The 19,409-nt window shown below is 41.7% G+C and overlaps 1 protein-coding gene across 7 annotated transcripts in view; it reads left to right on the forward strand.

The window, feature by feature from the left end:
• The window catches only part of TRERF1 (transcriptional regulating factor 1), an 82,926-nt gene extending 63,679 nt beyond the window's left edge, over nt 1–19,247 (forward strand). For 4 of the 7 annotated variants that reach the window (XM_027681896.1, XM_027681897.1, XM_027681898.1 and 1 more), the window contains 11 exons: nt 1,336–2,981; nt 3,584–3,633; nt 4,387–4,537; nt 5,455–5,703; nt 9,057–9,426; nt 9,994–10,054; nt 10,821–10,960; nt 11,675–11,778; nt 12,983–13,058; nt 17,851–17,939; nt 18,768–19,247. In XM_027681896.1, the coding sequence (XP_027537697.1) occupies nt 1,602–2,981; nt 3,584–3,633; nt 4,387–4,537; nt 5,455–5,703; nt 9,057–9,426; nt 9,994–10,054; nt 10,821–10,960; nt 11,675–11,778; nt 12,983–13,058; nt 17,851–17,939; nt 18,768–18,911 (2,814 nt within the window). In that variant the 5' untranslated portion in view covers nt 1,336–1,601 and the 3' untranslated portion in view covers nt 18,912–19,247. The remainder of the gene's footprint in view (nt 1–1,335; nt 2,982–3,583; nt 3,634–4,386; nt 4,538–5,454; nt 5,704–9,056; nt 9,427–9,993; nt 10,055–10,820; nt 10,961–11,674; nt 11,779–12,982; nt 13,059–17,850; nt 17,940–18,767) is intronic. The other 3 variants (XM_027681900.1, XM_027681901.1, XM_027681903.1) reach the window with 3 other exon arrangements.
• The last annotated feature ends 162 nt before the right edge of the window (nt 19,248–19,409 follow it).

The raw sequence follows: 19,409 nt of genomic DNA on the forward strand, positions 1-19,409 counted from the left end.
GTGAGGTAGATAGAGGACTGGCTGAATGGCTGATCCCAGAGCTGTGGTCAGTGATGCAGTCTGGTTGGAGGCCTGTTGCTAGTGGTGTTCCCCAGGGGTCAGTACCAGGTCCAGTCTTGTTCAGCTTGCTTATCAGTGACCTGGATGAAGGGACAGAATGTACATGATGATACAAAAATGGGAGGAGTGTCTGATATGCCAGAAGCCTGTGCTGCCATTCAGCAAGACTTGGACAGGCTGAAGAGTTGGGTGGAGAGGACCTTAGTGAAGTTCAGTGAAGGCAAGTGTAGGGTCCTTCACCTGGGGAGGAGTAACCCTATGTACTGGTACCAGCTGGGGGCCAGCCTGATGGAAAGCAGCTCTGTGGAGAAGGACCTGGGGGTCCTGGTAGACAACAAGCTGTCCCTAAGGCAGCAGTGTGCCCCTGTGGACAAGAAGGCCAGTGGTATCCTGGGGGGTGTTAGGAAGAGTACTGACAGCAGGTCAAGGGAGGTGATTCTGCCCCTATACTCAGCCCTAGTGAGGTCTCAAATGAAGTGCTGTGTGCAGATCTGGGCTCTTCAGTTCAAAAAAGATGACCGCTGGAGAGGGTTCAGCAGAGGGCTATGAAGATGATTAGGGGACTGGAGCATCTCTTATGAGGAGAGGCTGTTTAGCTCCAGTCTGTTTAGCCTGGAGAAGAGAAAAGAGAGAGGGGATCTTATCAATGCATACAAATATCTTAAGGGCAGGTGTCAAGAGGATGGAACCAGACTCTTTTCAGTGGTGGCCAGCGACAAGGGACAGCGGGCGCAAACGGAAACACGGGAAGTTCCATCTTAGTATGATACGTCCATCTTTACTTGGAGGGTGTCAGAGCGCTGTAAAAAGCCACACAGAGAGGTTGTGGAGTCTCCTCCTCTGGAGATACGCACAGGTGAACCTGCTTTAGCAGGGCATTGAACCAGTGATCTACAGAGGTCCCTTCCAACCCCAGCCATTCTGTGAGTCTATGACTTGGCTTGATAGTCAACTGTTTGACTAAAATTAGTCATGAGAATGCAGGATGTAGCAAGCTTAAAATGCTTGAATGTTCATATAATTTAGGGGAAAAGACAGTTTCGAAGAATAAGCTTTTATTGGTTTGGCAGAATGATTTTATCAGAGCACTAGAGAAGAGGCCGGATAATGGGATGAGATGAAGTAGTCTAACTGCTCTGAAATAGCCCAGCTGTTACAATTTTGCATCTAATTATGGATTTCAAACTAGAAGATTTTAGAGTTTCCTCTGAGGCAATAATAATAACAGTTTATGCAGAGAGTCAGCATTTACCTTGTCTTTCACTTACTCCACAGGTGCTTGGCACAGTGAACTTTCTGATCTATGTAGGATTTGTGCTGTGGTCCATTTATTGAAGATGTGAAGCAACGTCGAGTCTGAGGTTGGAATTACTGACAGACTGGAGGAGATTTTAGTCCTTGTGATGCACATGGACATGCTGAATTATAAGTAATTCTAGCTTCTTCTCCCCTCCCTCCCTTCCCCTCACTCAGCTATCTCAGGGTTCATAGAGATTTCAATGGTTTGCGTGCCTGTAAGTTTGGAACAGAAGTGACCAAAAATGGGGGACCAGCAATTGTATAAAACTAACCATACTGCCAACAACAGTGAGAACTTGTACTACGAACAACACCAAATGAACTCCCTTCCATCTCTAAATCATAGCTATGGGACATCTGTTATGGATGCTCCCCAGGCATCCCCCCTCTCCCCTCAGTTTCCCCAAGATTCACGGGACAGTATAGCTTTGCCTGTAGGTTCAAAAAGCCTCGGTTCAATGCATACATCTAGACAAACCAGCTGGACACATTCTGGCTCAGGAAACCATGTCCCAGCAAGGAACAATTTGAATAATCAAAGCGCAGTCTGGAGCCCCCTCGGGCAGGGGGACTCCCATGATGGATACCAATATTCTTACTCTCAACCCAGTGAAAATCGATCGCAAAAAATTACCAGTGGGGTCCTGCATAAATTGGACTCCTTTACGCAAGTATTTGCTAACCAAAATCTTAGAATTCAAGTCAACAACATGGCTCAGGTTTTGCACACCGAGTCTTCGATGGTGGATAATTCTGGTGACAGTGCACTCAGGCAGCTGCTGTCCCAGAAGCCAGCGGTTGAGCAGCAGCCTGTAACTTCTACTGTACAAAGATATCAACCAGTGCCACAGCAAACACAACAGAATTTTGCAAGCACACAGCAAAAGCAACAAATGCAAGTCATGCAGCACCAACAGTTGTACTACGACTACCAGCAGCACTTATCACAAATGCAGATGCATTCTGCATTTCAGCAGGGACAGACGCACGTTCCACAAATGCAGTCCCAGCAGCTCTTACCACAGCAGATGCAGCACTTGCAGCAGCCTCAGTACTACGCTCAGCCACAGCAGGGACACCAGCGGCTCTCGATCCAGGAGATCCAGCAGCAGCAGCCAGCTCGGCAGCAGCGGCAGTGTCCAGTGCAAATCGCTCAGTATTACCAAACACAGCCTGTCATGCAGCAGTTACAGCAACAACAGCAGCAGATGCAATTGCCACTTCCTCCGTATCACAGGGAACCTGATCCAAAGACTATGCATGAACCACACCAGTACTCTCAGGATCCCAGTCATCCTGTGCAGCTTATCCAGTTGGGAGCAGTGCCTCAGTATTGCTTCCAAGATCCCCATGAACAGTACAGGCACTTGTACTCACAGAGTTTACTGCAGCAGCAGCAGCAGCAGCAAGATCAGCAGAAGCAATACCAGAGCAAGAGCAGAGTGCCACCTCTGAACTCCCACGTTGGCCTCACTCCACCAGAGACCACGGAGGATCCTGCACGGCAGGAGGTAAATTCTGTAGGTAATGCCATCCCTCATCGAACACTTTTGCCACCCTTGGGAGTGCATCTGAACAACAAAAGCTCTCAGCAAGACTCTCCCAGCACCACATGGCCTCAGGTAAGTAGTATTTTAGATCCATGCTCAGCCAAACTTGTTTGCAGAAGAGTAGCAAGGTGTGGAAACCATATGGCTTCAGGAGAGTTAGAAGGTTAGGATGTGAGTGGTGGGCATCTCTGGGATGTTTTGGGAAACTGCATTAACAGGCTTCTGTCTACATCTCTGGGCCAGGCTGGCAGCAGCACAGAACTGCTGTGGCACTGCTGCTTTCCTTCTGAGAGGCTTTGGGAAGGTCTGCCTCAGTTTCTGGGGAGGAGGGACCCAGTGACAACAAAGCATTCTTGCTGATTTTCCAACACCTGCAGGTTCAGTTGTTCAGAAGCAGTTAGTAAACTCCCTGTTTCCAAAAGTAGTGCTTCTGGGTCAGAACAAAGGCTTCAAACAGGTGAATGGAAAAAAACTTGCACTAGCTGTGCTCACAGGGGCACTGATTTGATGTCAGGCTCTCAGAGGCTTTTAATGTCAGTAAAATCATACACAAAATGCAAACTTAGTGCTGTAAGGCAAACTAAGTGCTGTAAGGATCTTCATTTACGCATTAATATTTCCTGAAAAATTATTTTCTCCTTTTTCCCTTATTTTCCTTTCTCCTCCTTTGATAGCAGGTGCAACTGTCAGAAGGCAGACTGCAGCAGCTGTCCCCAGAACAAAGGTATTTTTAAAATTTTTTTTTGGTCTTTTTAATTTAAATATGAGAAATGCAAAGTTCTGCAGTTTAGAGGGAAAAGAATGCAGTCTGGGTAAGTAATAATTGTTGCTCTCCTAGAAACATCTTTAGTTCTGTGTTTTGTGATTTTAAGTTTGTGTGATTTCCAGCATCCCCCCTCCACAATAAAATCAAATAAATGCTTTGTCTTTAAAAAAAAAAGGGGAGGGATGGGAAGGAAACAAAAAAAAAACCCCAAAAGCAGGGGAGCAGTTTGCTCTGTGTTGCATTTATAAGTGAAGGAATGGTGTGTGGTTTGGATTTGTAACTTTGGCAGCAGAGATCTTCTATTTTTTCTTAAGGTCTCACCTCTGAAGGTTGAGGTTGACAATGAACATGGTTGTCTACCATAAGTTAGAGGCATTGTGTCCAAGTACTTGTTGGTGCATGAGGGGGGAAACGTAGGCCTGTCATGATAGATCTCACGGGTTCTCAGACTTTTCTATATTGAGACCCACATTTTGATGAGCACATCCTACTCAAAACTTCCCTTCTCCCCATCTTGGGAGCAGCTCATCTAGGTTGTTGGCCACATATTCCACAGCAGTCACCACATGCTTAACTATGACTTCATAACCATCTAGCTGTAAAATTTCATTTAGTTCCTTGACTAAAAAAGCTTCCTCTGCAACAAAGGAAACATACCAAATTAACGTTTTTTCTTCTGCTCCATGCTTAAAAAAATGAAAACAAATATAGTGGCCAGAACAGAGAAACACTTCCTGAGAGAGCTGATGCGAAGAACAAGCTAATGTGTTCAATATGCTTGAAGGAGTTTAAGAGTTTGCCTGCTCTAAATGGTCACATGAGGTCACACGGAGGAGTAAGAGCATCTCCTAACTTCAAACAGGTATCAGTCCATTTTACTTCAGTATTTGGCACTCTCCATTTGTGTTTGCTTGCTTTGCCATGCTTTGCTTTGCTGTCAAAACTTGTTCTTCTCAGCGCTGTTTTGTTATGTCATACCCTGTGTAAGTAGAAATGCACATAATTCTGTTAGGTTGTAGGCCAGAAGTCTTGTTTTAAAGTCAGAGGCAGTGGTGGAGGATAAATCAGTGTTTGTCCTTCTCTGTTTCTCTGCACATTACAGAAACACCCTACAAAGTCATGTCAGGAGTGTCTAATTTTTTTCCCCCGCATGTTTGTTTATTATATTAGAAATACCAGGAACATCAAGTCTTCCTTATTTTTATTTGGACGACTTGGATGACTAAGGGATATTTATTGGAAGTCTTCCCAGGCTTTAACTGAAGGAGCAGAATTTTTGAATTTTTGACAGCTTTCTTCCGAAGTGTTTTAGTTCTATAGGTATCAACAAATGCCAAACCAAAAACGTATTTGAGTTGTTCTGCATAAGTCAGTTGGTCGTTCTCTATCCTGATATTTTAGAAATTCTGTCCTAACAAGGAACACCATAGGAAGGTAAAAAGCTACCAAAGTTACAGTTTGTGTCTTTGTTTTTAGGTGAGTAATGGAGAATTCTGTGTTTGTAGTGATATAAAGAGATGTGTTTATCTGCCCTCCTGCAAGTTATCTTGTAAAGATGTTTCAGGTGATTATTTGTCACCAAGGCTGCATCCTATGCAGGAGTCATAAGTAATCTGCCAACATCATTGAAGGCAAATAAAGAGTCCCAAGAAGGAATGCTGGTGTGTGTTTTGTAACCCTGGCCACTTCTTTCCAGCCACGGTGCATACATTGTGTAGTGTATCGATCCAGAAGCAGCGCTCCCTCACTCGGGCTGAAAGCCTTTAATTGTCTGTACAGGATGAAGGAGAGAAACCAGCACAGCAGCCGCTGCCTAAAGAGGTGGATAGCCTCGCGCCCATCGTCATGCCAGTGTCTGTCCCTGTAAAGCTTCTGTCACCTGAGCCCAGCACGCAGCCCTCTGCCAGCGCTGCCACAGTCACAGACAAGCCTGCCAACTCTGTGTCAGATGACGAGATGCCCGTTCTCGTGAAGATGACTTACTCTCCACCATGCAGTCCAAAAGTGGCCAACCCCTGCTCATCCTCTGTGAGTGCTGTGTTTCTTGCCACTAACTGTCCTGTGCTTGTTAAATCCCTTTGCTTATAGTGCTGCTATTTTCTAAAACATCTGTGTTTTAAATATTTTCTGGACTCTTTATGATTCCTAATAAACAAAAAAAGTCTTGTAACATCATGGCATGTCTTCCTCCATCATTTGGAAATACTTATTTTCCCTTTGCTGAGGAATCAAGATCTCAGTTGAAAATAAGTAATTTGAAATCAGAATGTGATATTATTTTATCCCACTACAACAAAGGGATTTACTATCTTTTTACTGGTTTTGTTTTTTCCTTTTCAGGCTGCTTCATTGTTATGTTATTGCTTAAATTCAGCAGTTTTATTTCTTCCTGTTCTTTAAAGTCAGATATATGTGCTGCTCATTTCAGCTGAAGATAGTGCAGTGCTTAGAGTGGGTGCTCCAAGCCAATATGAAGCTTGTTGACTTGGAGTTCTGCAGTGAAGTAATTTTTCCCTTTCCCTCTGCATGCATCAGCTCGAAGGGTTAATCACTGAGAGTTCTGATACAGAAAAAATAGCTGTGCTTAGTGCTTTCATTTCGCTCGTAAAACTGAAATTGTCAGACAGCACAAGGAATTGATGAGTACTTGAATGAGATGTGAAAATGCTCTTTATTGTTTTCCTGAAAGAGTCCTGGAGCAAGCAGTATTTATTTCATATTCTGGTGTAGGAACAGATTCTGCTTGTTGGCAGACATAATAAGGGATTACTGGGGAGTATAAGTACTGTATGGTATTATCTGTACAATGCAGAGAAATACTCTTGTGATATTTTTTCTTTTCCTGCTCCATGCGAGGCTGATGGCCAAACAAGGGGACAGCATATACCATCATAGGTGACTCCTTAAAATATTCCATGTATTTATCACCCCCCCAACCCCCCCAACTCAGACATTCACACTAATTTTAAATGTATATAAAGTCTTTTCTCTCTTCCTTTCAAACAGAGGTTTTACACACAAACTTCCACTTTACTGGGAAAGCCAGCATTTCACAATACTTAGTAACTCAGCAGTACAATTTTTAATTTCTATTTCTAGTTCCTCTAAAGAATAGGGACAGTCTTTTCTGAATCCTTGAGCTCTGAGTGGGAGATCTTCTCTAGAGACATCAGAGTAGGTGGCTTGGGCTTGTGTATTTCTGCAGTGTATGTAAAGTGACTGATTAAATCTGCCAGTGTTTGGCTAAATGCGCATTCATTCCCTCAAAATAATGCTTGTGGTCTTTGTTATTGCCCAAGCAAACGAAATTCATGCAGTTTCCTCTCTGGACCCTATCTGTTATATAAGCAGTAGCATTGGAAACATTGAATGATCAAAAGATGTATAGTTTCCCTCTTCTTCTGTAAAAAGATTTTGTGCCATTGGAGAGGGTTTTTTTCCTAATACCAAAGAACTGAAGCTGTGTTGCATTTATTTATACTGTGCTTTGAGCTGTCTAGAAAGGCTCCCACAAAGCTGATGGAATCAAACACCAGAAAGTAACTGAATATTCAGCAAGGCTATAGGATGGTGAACTGAAGCTAGCAGTTAATGGAGGTCCGTCAGGATCTACCCAGAGTGGATCTATCAAGGTGTGGCAGCAGGGCCCACAAGGATGCATTCTGTCTTGTATAATAGGAATCAGTTCCTCAAGCTTCAGAAAAGTATTGGGGTGATTCTTAATGAAGAGCCCATGGACACCACTATCTCCTTTACTATTCCGTGTGATCTTTTTTGAAAGCAGTGTTGGCATAGCCCCGCTGTGGTTAAGGTATACTGTAGGTGAAGCCGTGGAGGTGATGAAGGTGTTTAGGACTTCTAAGATGTTGTCTTGGTTGGCTGGTTTGCTTTACACTAGTGAGAAAGGAGTACCAAATGAGCCCTTAATCAAAGACTTGGATCTGGCCCTCTGGGTATCTTTATTAGGTTTTGGGTTGTTTGAATTTTTCTCCTTTCTCCTTTTTGAACACTAAATTTTCACCATCTTGATGGACTATATCTATCCTTTCAGGTAATTTTTACTGTCCATTATCAAAAAAATCCTCTGTAAGGCTGCATTCTTCCATGCAAAAGCAAAACTCTTCCAAAACTTAATTTTTTTTCACAGAGAAAAAATGTCAACAGCTGTTGGAGAGGATACAGCCATGATCTAACAAAGAGGACAAGACCTCTGTAATCAAAAACATTTCCTCAAGCTGGAACTTATTAACATTAGGGATAAAGGGTGACAGTGCTAATGCTTGTTTAACATGATTTTTATTGGGTGAATGTGATTCACAATAACCACCCATGGTGTAAAGATGTATGTTGTTTAAACATACACTGTAGTAATTTGCTTCATGTAGTAGTAGAATTTACCAGATGATGCAGACATTATGGAGTAACCCCATCAGTCAAAAATTTTATTCTACTTCCCAGATTTATCCTAAAGATTACTTACAATCTGAACACCTAAAAGCAGTACATTTGACTGTGTGTTCATATACCATGTTGTTAAAGCACAAGCTGAGAACCTCTTTCTTCCCACCTCATCCCCACCCCACAGAAATCCAGATTCCAGGTTTGCACAGATTCTGTGCCTTCTGCTTCTGTGTACTCTAAATGTTATTAAATGATTTTTAACATTCAAATTCTAGAAGTCCGCACATGTTACAGTGTATGAATTTCTCAAATGGTCATCTACTACCCTTTTTTTCTCCAAGGAAAAAGGAGAGAGTTAAGTTCAAGATTTGTTGCAGCTGGACTGTAATCAAGCCGATGGGAATGTAGTGATAAGAAGCAAAGAATTTGAATTTATTACATTTTTCTTCCTTTCCTGCTGCTGAGTACTGCAGTAATTTCACTGAGCTCATGTGTCCTTCCTGGTCAAACTAAATGCATGCATTGAAAAAGCTCTCATATAAAGTTTCTAATAAACGGTGACTCGCATGAAGTATCTCCCAACAGCCTGTGTGTGTGTGTGCTCAGTGCAAATAGAAGTGCCCAGGGTGCCTGGGTGGAGTTGAAGAAGGGTGTGGGTGACTCGTGGTCTGGGAGAGCCGTTCCTAGCACTTTCAAAAGCTGGCAGCAGCCTTTCTATGTCTGTCCCTGTGGCTCAGCCCTGCCTTGACCCAGAGGGCTTGCTGACAGAGGTGGAGGTTAGTTTATCCTGGTTTTTCTCACTCCCCTGAGGTTTCTGTGTAGCACCAGATACTGTATTGGCCAGGGTTATTATGGTGGTACCTGAATAACTGCATGCTGGTTACAGCTTTTCTGTGGCCATTGCCCAAATCTGTAGGGGGTTGTGTGCAAACCACGTTTAAGCATGCCTGAATACTAAGGTTTTACATGTTTTCGTTTAGGAAACTAGCAAAAAACCTCATCCAAGTGCTGTAAAATTGGAAGAAAACTTCAAACCATTGCAGGATAAGAAGAAGTATCGGCACAGACCGGAACCTCTCTTCATACCTCCTCCTTCTTTCAACCTCAGCATGTCCCACTCCGGTGCCACTCTGTACCAGAGTCAGCTTCGCTCTCCCCGTGTTCTGGGAGATCATCTGCTAGACCGGACACATGAGCTCCCCCCCTACACTCCACCACCGATGCTTAGTCCAGTTCGGCAAGGGTCTGGTCTCTTCAGCAGTGTTATCACTTCATCTCATAGCACCTCACATACTCAGTTGCCACTTACTCCACTGACACCTACTCCACGGGTGCTCCTGTGTCGGTCTAGTAAGTATTACTTTTACAGAGCAGCAGTACAAAGGAAATGCCACTGTCCTGTCTTCCTTTGTTACCACATCGATGATTTTTATGTGTGCTCACATGCATGGCCACTTCTGCTAAATCACAGGAAAAGTCCAGTTTTGCCTTGGATTTTGCAGAGGCAGTATTGAGGCATAAAATGAATAGAGGAGCCTAATCAGTGAGTAAGGCTATGATGTTTCCACGTGGTCTGCCTCGAGAAAGGACCACCATGCCTCTCATTACATCTGGGCCTTCTGAAGTGGAGGAAAGAGACTTGGTTTGAGACAGGGGGTTCACTTTAAGTATTTATTCAGTGCTTCACAAGAAAAGGTGTCTAATCACCCATGATCAGGGCAGTAGAAACCTCTGCAAGTTTGGACATTTCTGTTACCTATAACAGTTTAGACTGTTTCTGTCTAAATATCAATAAAGGGTCATTTTTGCATCATAGACTGGAGTAATGTTGATGTTAATAGGGAGGTGTCAGTGCCGCCCTGGAGGTGGTGCACCAACAGCAACACAGCAATATTCAAACTCCAATCTCTGTTTCAGATAGTATTGATGGAAGTGTCATTCCAGTGACGCCTGGGCCTGGAGAACAGACTGTTGAACCGTAAGAAAAACAATTTTTTTTGTCACTGCTTTTATAGACTATCTCCAGCCTAGAGCATGTGGCCTGAAGTGTTTTGAACTAGGCAAGTAGTGTTCAACTGCCTGAAATCATGTTGAGCTGGACTCATTGAAGTTTTCTGTGGATGGCAGCTGAGGACATTTGGAGCAAAGTGGCTGTAGGAGATTTAGGTGTCATGGCTCAAAAATGCTTGGAGAGGCTTGGGGGCAGCCAATGAAAGTGAAACAACAGTGATGGCTGGGAAGAGGGCTGTGAGGAAAACGTGCTGATCCAGTACTCTAGGTTTTTAACATATATTTTTATATCTATGTTGGAGCTTTAGAAAGGTGTTACCTGGTAGGTTCCCCAGGCAAACTGCAACCAGGATTGTCCGTCAGCAGTAATGGCTCTTTCTGCTCTCTGCTGAAGAGTACCATTCTCTATGGAACAGAAAGTTGCTGTTTCTGACATCCAGCCTCTTTGTTAGTCATGCATATAAGATAGCTTGGGTTGTCCCTAAGGTATGATGTCTCAATATAGTTTAAATTGCATATTGAAATTTTTGTTTTCCCCCAAGAGATCAGTTCTCTCTAGTATTCAAAATACTTACCCCACTGGGAGTAAAGCATTGCGTAAAGCAATCTGACACAATTTCCTGCCACTTGAGTGCAATAAAAGTTTTGTTGGAAATAAAGTGAACACTAATGTGAATTCTGTTTTCTCTGCACCTCGTGTAGTTGAATACTTACATATTTATTCATCTTTACAGGCGAATCAATATCGGGTCCAGGTTCCAGGCTGATATTCCTGAGCTGCAGGACAGATTGCTAATGGAAAAAGACGTGCACAAGGCTACTTTGGTTTGGAAACCATGGCCAGAACTGGAGAACAAAGTCTTCCAACAAAGAGGTACGATGACTTGCTGTTTTAGAAGTTCCTATGTCAACCTGTGCCTGTTGAAAAAATACACATTGATTTCTCATGTGTGTACTGTACAAAACGTTCAGGAGAATATTAATTACTGAGAATGCAGAGGAAGACCAGAACTACATGTTACAGGTTCAGAGTAATAGCATTATGTAGTGGCATTTAAAGTGAAGTCTGAATGAACTGCTTTTTGGCAGCCAAGGGGGAAAGATCATTGCTGGGAAGTTGGGTACTGAACTGCCTTGTAAGGGAAGAGGTCACAGATCAGAGGCAGCTGATGGCCCCTGGGTCTGTCCTGTGACCATAGTTGAGAGGAAATGTGACAGGGTTGGTGGATTCTACCTGTCCTGAACAGAGTTCTTTCCTGCTTCCAGCATGGTTCATTTCTGTTTCTCTACCCTGGCTGGAGCCTTCTTGGCACAACAACATCGCTGGCATGTGCAAGTCACTGCCTCACAGGTAGATCTCTGGCTCTGTAGTAGCTTGTCCCATCCCAAGGATGCGCTCTGCAAATCCCATTACGTCCTCAGTGAGTTATCCTAAAACAAGGAGATGAGATGCTATGGAGAGAGAGTATGGAAGAAGCTGCTGCCCTGAACTGTGTGGTCTTTGAGTGGCATTACAGAATCTTTGGCTCTGGATGTTTGACTGACAGACTACTGTATCAGCAGTAAAATGTTGACTTATTTCTGACAGTGGAAGACCTTTTAAATATGAGCTGTTCCAGTGTGTTACCTGGTGGAGGAACTAACTCAGAATACGCTTTGCACTCTCTCTTTGAAGCGAAAGGAGATATTATGGTAAGATAAAAAGCTGAAAGGGGAGATATGATCCTCTTCTGCAGATAAATTAGCATGCTTTATTAAATGGATTTAGATATGGTTGTATAAAAAAGATTTCTGATTGATTTGCAATGGTGCTTTAAACATCCTGTAACATTTTTGGAGAATGACTTTTCACTTTATTCTCTAATAAATTTAAATTTCAAAGCAGTGCCTCTCTGAAGGTTTACTGTATATTTCATATAGATAAGATTACTTAGTTTATAGCCTTGGAGCTTTGAATGTCTCCCAGTGCTTGCTCCAGCCCTGATATTTCACAGGCTTTATACTTGGTCACAGAGAGCTTAGTCCTCCTCTAGCCCTTATAAAAACCTTTTTTTGTAGCAGCAGTCACATCTACTTATTTGTTCAGAACTGTGAGGTAATTGCACACAGTTCTTATATAAATAATGCATTTCAAATATTTGCATTAGTTTAGTGATGGGAATGTTATTAACTAGGGCAAAACATCCATTTTGTCCAATGTTGAGAAAGACAAGGCCCTTGCACCAGTTCCTGGACAGCCAATTTAAAACAAAATGCAACAGAACACAGGGCTGGAATGATCTCACAGTATTGTCTAATACAGTGGGGTTTAGCTTGTGTCCCAATTTCCTTAGGCTCTGTTAGCTGTATCTGAGCGGTCTGAGTCAGGTGACTGAACTTACTGTCAGGATGTGGAATTTGCTTTACAGGGAGGGAGTCTGAATTGTCAGGGGAAAAATTTTAGGGATCCACAAATCATCTATTTCTCTGCTCTGAAGAAGGATTAGCTATACTTGCTGTCATTCCTGACAGATGTTGACCTAAACAGGTATTCTAAAAGACTTCATGCTATATTAATGCTGTCGAACCAACCATTAAATATTAGTGTCAATTAACACTATCAAGTCAAACACAATAAACTATTTGTATGTGGCAAGCAGAAGGCAGGGAAGAGCTGGAAGTTGCTAAGTAATAGCCAGTTTTCTGCTAATTAAGGCAAGGCAGGTGCACATTAGGTGCTCTTTTGTGAGGTACAGTGTTAATGGGCTGTGAGTAATTTGATGTGATTTTGTATGACAGAAAAGAGAAAAGAGAGAAAATTAATTCGTATCCTTGTACAAAATAGTCTTCTAAATGCAGTTTTATGCAGCAGCCGATTGCATTTGCTAATTCTGTTTTTCCCTGCTTTTTCATTTAGGTTGCTCTTGAAAAGCTGCTGTTGCGAAAGCCAGTGAGATTGAAGTGTCATCCTTTGGCAAATTACCACTACGCCGGTAGGTTTCCTTGTGATCTCTCTGTCTGCTGGTACACAGAGTCCAAACCTGGCATGCCAGGCTGGAGCATGGGATCACACTGCACTCTCTGCTGTCTGCTGCAGGGATGGCAGCATCTAATGGAGAGGTGATGTGGACAGTGTGGAGAGGTATTTCCAGAGCCTTTTGTTACAAGTTTAGCAGTTTTTTACATGACTGAAAATATACGGAAAATTTGCATCCATGTTGCTGTGTAAAATTCTAAGGATTTAAAACTGCCTCAAGTGATTCTTTTTCTCTTAAACTGAAATGTGATCTCCTTTTAAAACTGCTGCTATTTGTAATTTATAATTTACTATCAGTAAGGTCTTAATTGTCTGGTATATAAACATCTTCCATCATCTGCCTGCCTTCTCTGAGGTGATGGTACACAATCAATGAATATGATAATCATGAGTATCCTTCCAAAGAGGCAGTGCTGTAACTCTTACTACTGTCTTAGTGCTGCTTACAGAGCCTCTCTTTGTGTGGGTCTAATCAAAATAAGCTAGGTTGGTGAATTCTTTCACAGATGTAGCAAGAACTATATTGGGATGATGAAGCAGAAGTGCCCTCTGTGAAATACACGATATGATGTTAAGCCATGGGATTTAAGTCATGTCACCTGAACATAGATGGCAAATGTCTCTCCTCTGTAGCCCTCTCTTTTAGTCCTTAATGCTTTGTAGTGGCTAACAACTGCTTAGACACAGAATAGGGTTTTACATAAGACAGTTAAGACTTCATCTCCAGTTTAGGCTCAATGGGAAACAAACCTTCTGGTTTGTCTTCTGGTGGTCAGTCAATCACAGTGTCCAAGTTCACATACCGATTTCCAGTTACAGTCATTGTGTGACATAATTATAGAAGCAAGCTACTTCCTGGCTGTAGCAGCCCATTGGAAAGGCTCACAAGTAACAGGAGATCTTTTGTGAAGCAAATCCTTAACCCCTTGGCATGAGAACAAGAACAGAAATATGTTTGATGGCAGCTCATAAAGATAATGAATAAATGTGATGAACATCAGGTTTAGAGTTTTGTCTGAGGGAGATGCCCAGTGCCTTTGATAACAACTCTGTTGCAGTCAAAAGGGTGGGCATGTGGGTGGGTGGAGGAGAACATCAGCCAGGAACTTTGACCAGGGTCTCTTGTCTGAAGAGATGATACTAAATCATACGTGTGAGACAGTTCAAGGCATGAGAGCAGGAAGATGAGGAGATATCCCAGCAACCTCCTCCTCACTGAACAATCTAATTAGCAAAGCAGATAAGAAATTTCTGCCTGTGTGGCAGAGGACCAACAGTCTTTACTGAAACAACTTCACAGTAGTTTCAGAAAGCGTTTTACTGGGATTCAGGGAGGAACCAGGAGAGACTGTTTTTTTAATCTTTAACATGAGGTGACGCTAATCCTTGTTAACTAGCACTGAGACCTGTGGACACCAGCATATCACCATTTCTTAAGCAGGAAAGAAAGTTTGATTGTACTTATCACAGCATGAAACAAAATATCACCAGTCTGGATTTAAGAACCATAAAATAACAAGACAAAGCATTACTTTCTAATGCTCTTGCATGTGATTGCAACTTATATGACAGCATCACTCAAGCACCATGCAGCAGCTCTTGAATAACAGTTTATTTGGGGTTGGTAATCAGCCACTCGAGGCATTTGGGAATTTCTGACAATCAAGTGCATGAATAGCTTTAATATAACTTCAGGTGGTATTTGTTTGGGTTGACTTGTGGAAATCACAGCTCTTGGACCTCCCACATTTAAAGTTGGAATATACTGAAACAGAGCATGGCACTAACTCATGAGAATTACTGATACCACAAACAGTAAATATCCGAACTCAGCATTGCTCTCAAATGAGGGTACAAACAAATAGCTCACCTTGGAAACCTGTTGGCTTGTGAGGGAAGCAAGCTGTAAAACTTAAGGATTTTCTGTTGTGTGCCTAGATTTTCTGTTGTGTGGTTATGCTGACCCAGGGCTGCTTGGACGAACACCCTAATCTCTGTCGTAACACTTGGCCATCTGTCAGGATGGTGTTTTAGGGAAGACAGAAGGAACGTGTATCTAATCACTGCTGCAAACACTTGCATTGTTCTCATCTGAGTAGTGGAATTTCTCAGGTCTGAAGTTCTGCAGTGAGAACTGCAGGAGAGATCGTCTCTGAAATAAGGCACTTCAAGCAATCTGGAAGCTTTTTGTAGGTACTGCAGTAGGGTGCGGATCAGATCCAGCGTATGCTGGATGTAGTGGATTTGAGCCACCTCTCAGTGGGGCTGCCTAGGTGTATGTGTAGCCCCCTTGAAACCCACAAGTTGGGCCCAAAGTGCACAGATTAGTAGAAGATATTTATTGCCGATCAATCAATGCAAAAACAATATGACAGGTAAAAGAAAATACAGAGTAAATATCTAAACATAAAGATCAGCTTTAAAATTTTATCTGTATTCCGAAGCCCAAAATTCTTTTTTGCTGCATTGCAGATCTTTCTCTATGCATGTTCTCTATATCTCCCTCAAGCTAACAAGAGCAAAAGTGGTTTCCCAGCAACCAGAGTTAAAAACAGCTTTTCTTCTGTTTCTTTTCCTACACAGGATTTATTCTATTAATTAGGTTACTTCCAATTAACCCGCATAATCTTATAAGGGTCTCTGCTAATACCACAGCTATTGGGGAAAGTCTGTAAGGCCCAAATCCTCCATAGGTGTCCAATAAAATTAGTTCATGGAAATGATTCTATGTTATTATTTTTATTGTGTTTTTTTAGGAGGGTGGGGTAGAGACAGGAGAGCAGCATGACTAGAAAAAAATCCTCCTTTGGTGTTGTTATCCTTTTTTAAATTATGTTTTGGCATAATAGAGTAGCCCCCTGGACTTAATCAGTGCATTTACCCGTATCCAAAGTGAGGGTAAATGCAAACAACTGACAAGTTGTGTAAGAAGGGAATGACACTGGTTCAGGGTGGGAAAGATGGAAAGGCAGTGTGTCAGCAGAAAGATCTTCGGATGATAACAGAATAAGTTAAACTTGTGGCTTGAAGCCAGTGCCTTTCTCTGATGCTTAAGAGAGCTTTAAGTGTAAATCTCTGTGGAAATAACTAATGCATGCTTATATCCAGTGCTGGAAAAGCCTACATAAAACAGGCTGCAGAAAAGTTAATTTTGTAGTTTTCAGCATATAAAGGAGCAGTGAAATACCTGCTCTGAACTTGTAAGCTGAAAAGCAAAACATTTTTAGTTAATAAAATCTATATATTTCTTTATAGACATAAATAACCTGTAGAGTTCAATACCATGTGTGATGTCAAGTCCAAGTTAATGGAAATCAGTGCAGAGGCAAGCATTTCTATGGAGAATGGTAACGTTGACAGGAATATTAGGGATTTCTTTTCATAAAAGTTATAGATGTTTCAGAAACTCTCAGGCTAAAGTAGAATCTTCTCATAGTGTAAGTCATTTCAGAGGCGTCCACATTATGGTTTCTTGCATATCCTTCCTTTAATATATGTAATGCTGCCCACTCTTAACAAACAGAACACTGCTTTGATGCAGTAGAGCAATCCTGTGTTCCTTCTGTTTAATACTGAGGAAGCATAAATTCATTTCAATTTAAATGTTGATTTCACATTTTCATGGGCAGTTAGGCTGGTGGAGCAAACGCAGAATAACAATATTTAGAAATTTTATATACAGCTTCCATTAAATGATCAGAAAATACTTTTTGCATATTGCACATTGCTACAATCTCTACATATTTGTGACCCCTGTCCCAGAGGTTTTAAGTGTCTTACCTCAAGCCATATAAGTGAAGAGCTGCAAAAGGATCTTGTAAGAGTTATTGTCTGGAGAACAAAATGATAGATGAACTTCTGTGTAGTCAAATGTAAAGTGGCATATATGGGAATAAACAATACAAGCTTTACACAGGAAATTATGAGTTCTGTGGTGATACTTCTCAAGTAGAATGACAGTTTGGGATTATAATGCTAGTTCTAAGAAAGCATCAGCTCTGTATTTTACAAAAGCTAAGGTCAAACATTAAGAGAATAGAGAGCATGGTGCCACTGTGAAAGTCTGAAGGTTGCTTATATGTGGATTTGTGTGTGCCTTTCTGGTACTGTCATCTCTATAAGGAGTGTTTTAGTACTGGAAAGGTTCAAAGAGGGACACCAGTAATGATCAAAGGTTTGGGAGTGACAGAAAGGGCATGGAATCTTGAATAGCATGGAGATGATGGTTGAGTTTGGGTTCATTTTATCCTCCTCCTTGAAGAACAAAGGGTCATCCAATGAAGCTACTGGGAGCCAAGAAACAAAGAAAACGGAAATGGCTCTTCATGCAGATGGTCTACATATCTGTGAAACTCTTCAGCAAAGGATGTTTTGAGTGCAAGAATTTTAATCAGTTGAAAGGAAGAGTGGCTCAGCACTTACAAGGGTAGTTACTAAATAAGCTCATTGCACCAGACTCAGGAAATCCCCTGCACCAAAAGTGGTCAGAGGTTAAGAAAAATTAGGGAGAGGCATTGTGTTTGCTTGCCCTGATCTTACTGTTTCCTAGGCAACCATCTGTGATTACTGTTGGAGACCGAATACTGGTTAGATGGACTGGAGGTCTGAGTCAGTACACCCATACTTGTATTTGGGTAGCAGCTATCAGTAGCATGTGCTTGAGGCTTCCCAGTTTTTGTTTCAAATGCTACATCAACATAAAGGTGGTGAGTTTTTATCATTTATAATGAATTAACATTTTTTTTAAGGTTCTGACAAATGGACGCATCAAGAAAGGAGGCTGTTCAAAGAGGCATTGTCCACCTACAGCAAAGATTTCATATATGTACAAAAAATGGTAAGGCTATTTCTGTTCTGTCAATTGTTGGTTGTTTTTTTTTTTCCTTTTGCTGTGTTCTGTTCCTCTTTATTTTCCCTCCAGTGTCAGACCAGCTTATTGCAGGCGTAGAGCCAGCAGTGGTTACAGGAGTGGTTTATTCATTGGACGTACCTACACAATAAGTACCAGTAAAAAAAAAGTTACAAATAAATAAAAACCGTTTGTTTTGTTACTACATGTAAAAGTTTCCACACCTGAAGTCCAAATCATGGCATTCTATGTGTGGGATAAGTATGGTTCTCCATTATCATCTTGGTGTTCTGGCAGTTTGTTACAAGATACCCGAGTCCCTGGCATGGAGCCTGGTGCCAGAAAGGGTTGAAACCTGTTAATAAAGAGAGAACATGTTTGGGCTTAATTTTCATATTCTGCCACAAAGCAGAAAAGGCAAGGTGTGTACATCTCAGGGCACAATACCGTACTTCTTAGCTCCGATGTTGAAAAACATGTGGGTTTATGCAAATCAAATCTTAATTCCTAGATTTCTCAATTGCATTGTACACTTGAGCGACAAAAGTATATTCTGAGTCATTTTCTGGCTGGAGTCTAGAGAATCCCAGAGCAATCTGCTGAAGCTGAAAAAGTCAACACAAATGTGACAGAAAAAAAACCCTGAAAAAAACCTATTCTACAAGAGCATTCCTGTTGTAGTCAAACAACCTTTTTTTTTTTTTTTCTCCATTTGAATGCTTGAGTAATAAAGCCAACCCCTTGGAATATATTCAAATACTGTTGAATGAAAGGAAAAAATTGAGATTGGACTATTTCTGTGTTACTCAACTGCAGGTTAAGTCTAAGACAGTTGCACAATGTGTGGAATACTACTATACCTGGAAGAAAATCTTGCGTTTGGGACGGAAACACAGAACACGTTTAGAGAAAAAAAGAGATGAATGCCTGGTAAGTCTAAAAGAATATGAGAAAGTTTAACACTTGATAATTTTTTTTTGTACTGTGTTGAGAAGGTTGAACTAGGTGACATAGGTATCTTCCAAGCAAAATTATTCCATAATGCTAAATTATATTCTGTATGAACGTTGTGTGACCTCAGCTGCACCAAGATCTGTGTTCCTGGACTGTAACAAGATAAAAGTCCATTATCTAACTGTAGTCTAGCAGGTAAATCTCTTTAAATTATGCCTGTGCCCATGTCTGCTCCTAAAAGCTGCTCTAACATTCTAGTATAAATGTCACTTGAGATGTGTTGGTTTGTGAGTTAGATTTTTTTTTTTGTTTATTAAGTAACTTGGCTACAAGTGCAGTGTACATTGCCTTTCTAATGGCAGGAGAGTACTGCACCCTGTCATCTGTAGATCTTTGGAGCTACAGCTCCATAATACAGATGGAGGGTGTTTTGAGCACTGCACATAAGCTTCATGTGCTGTAGCTTATCCGTTAAGTGGCGGTAGTTCCAGCAAGACCAGAAGT

Source organism: Neopelma chrysocephalum, unplaced genomic scaffold, assembly GCF_003984885.1.
Source record: "Neopelma chrysocephalum unplaced genomic scaffold, ASM398488v2 Primary Assembly neopelma1_61b, whole genome shotgun sequence".
Classification (NCBI taxonomy): Eukaryota; Metazoa; Chordata; class Aves; order Passeriformes; family Pipridae; genus Neopelma; species Neopelma chrysocephalum.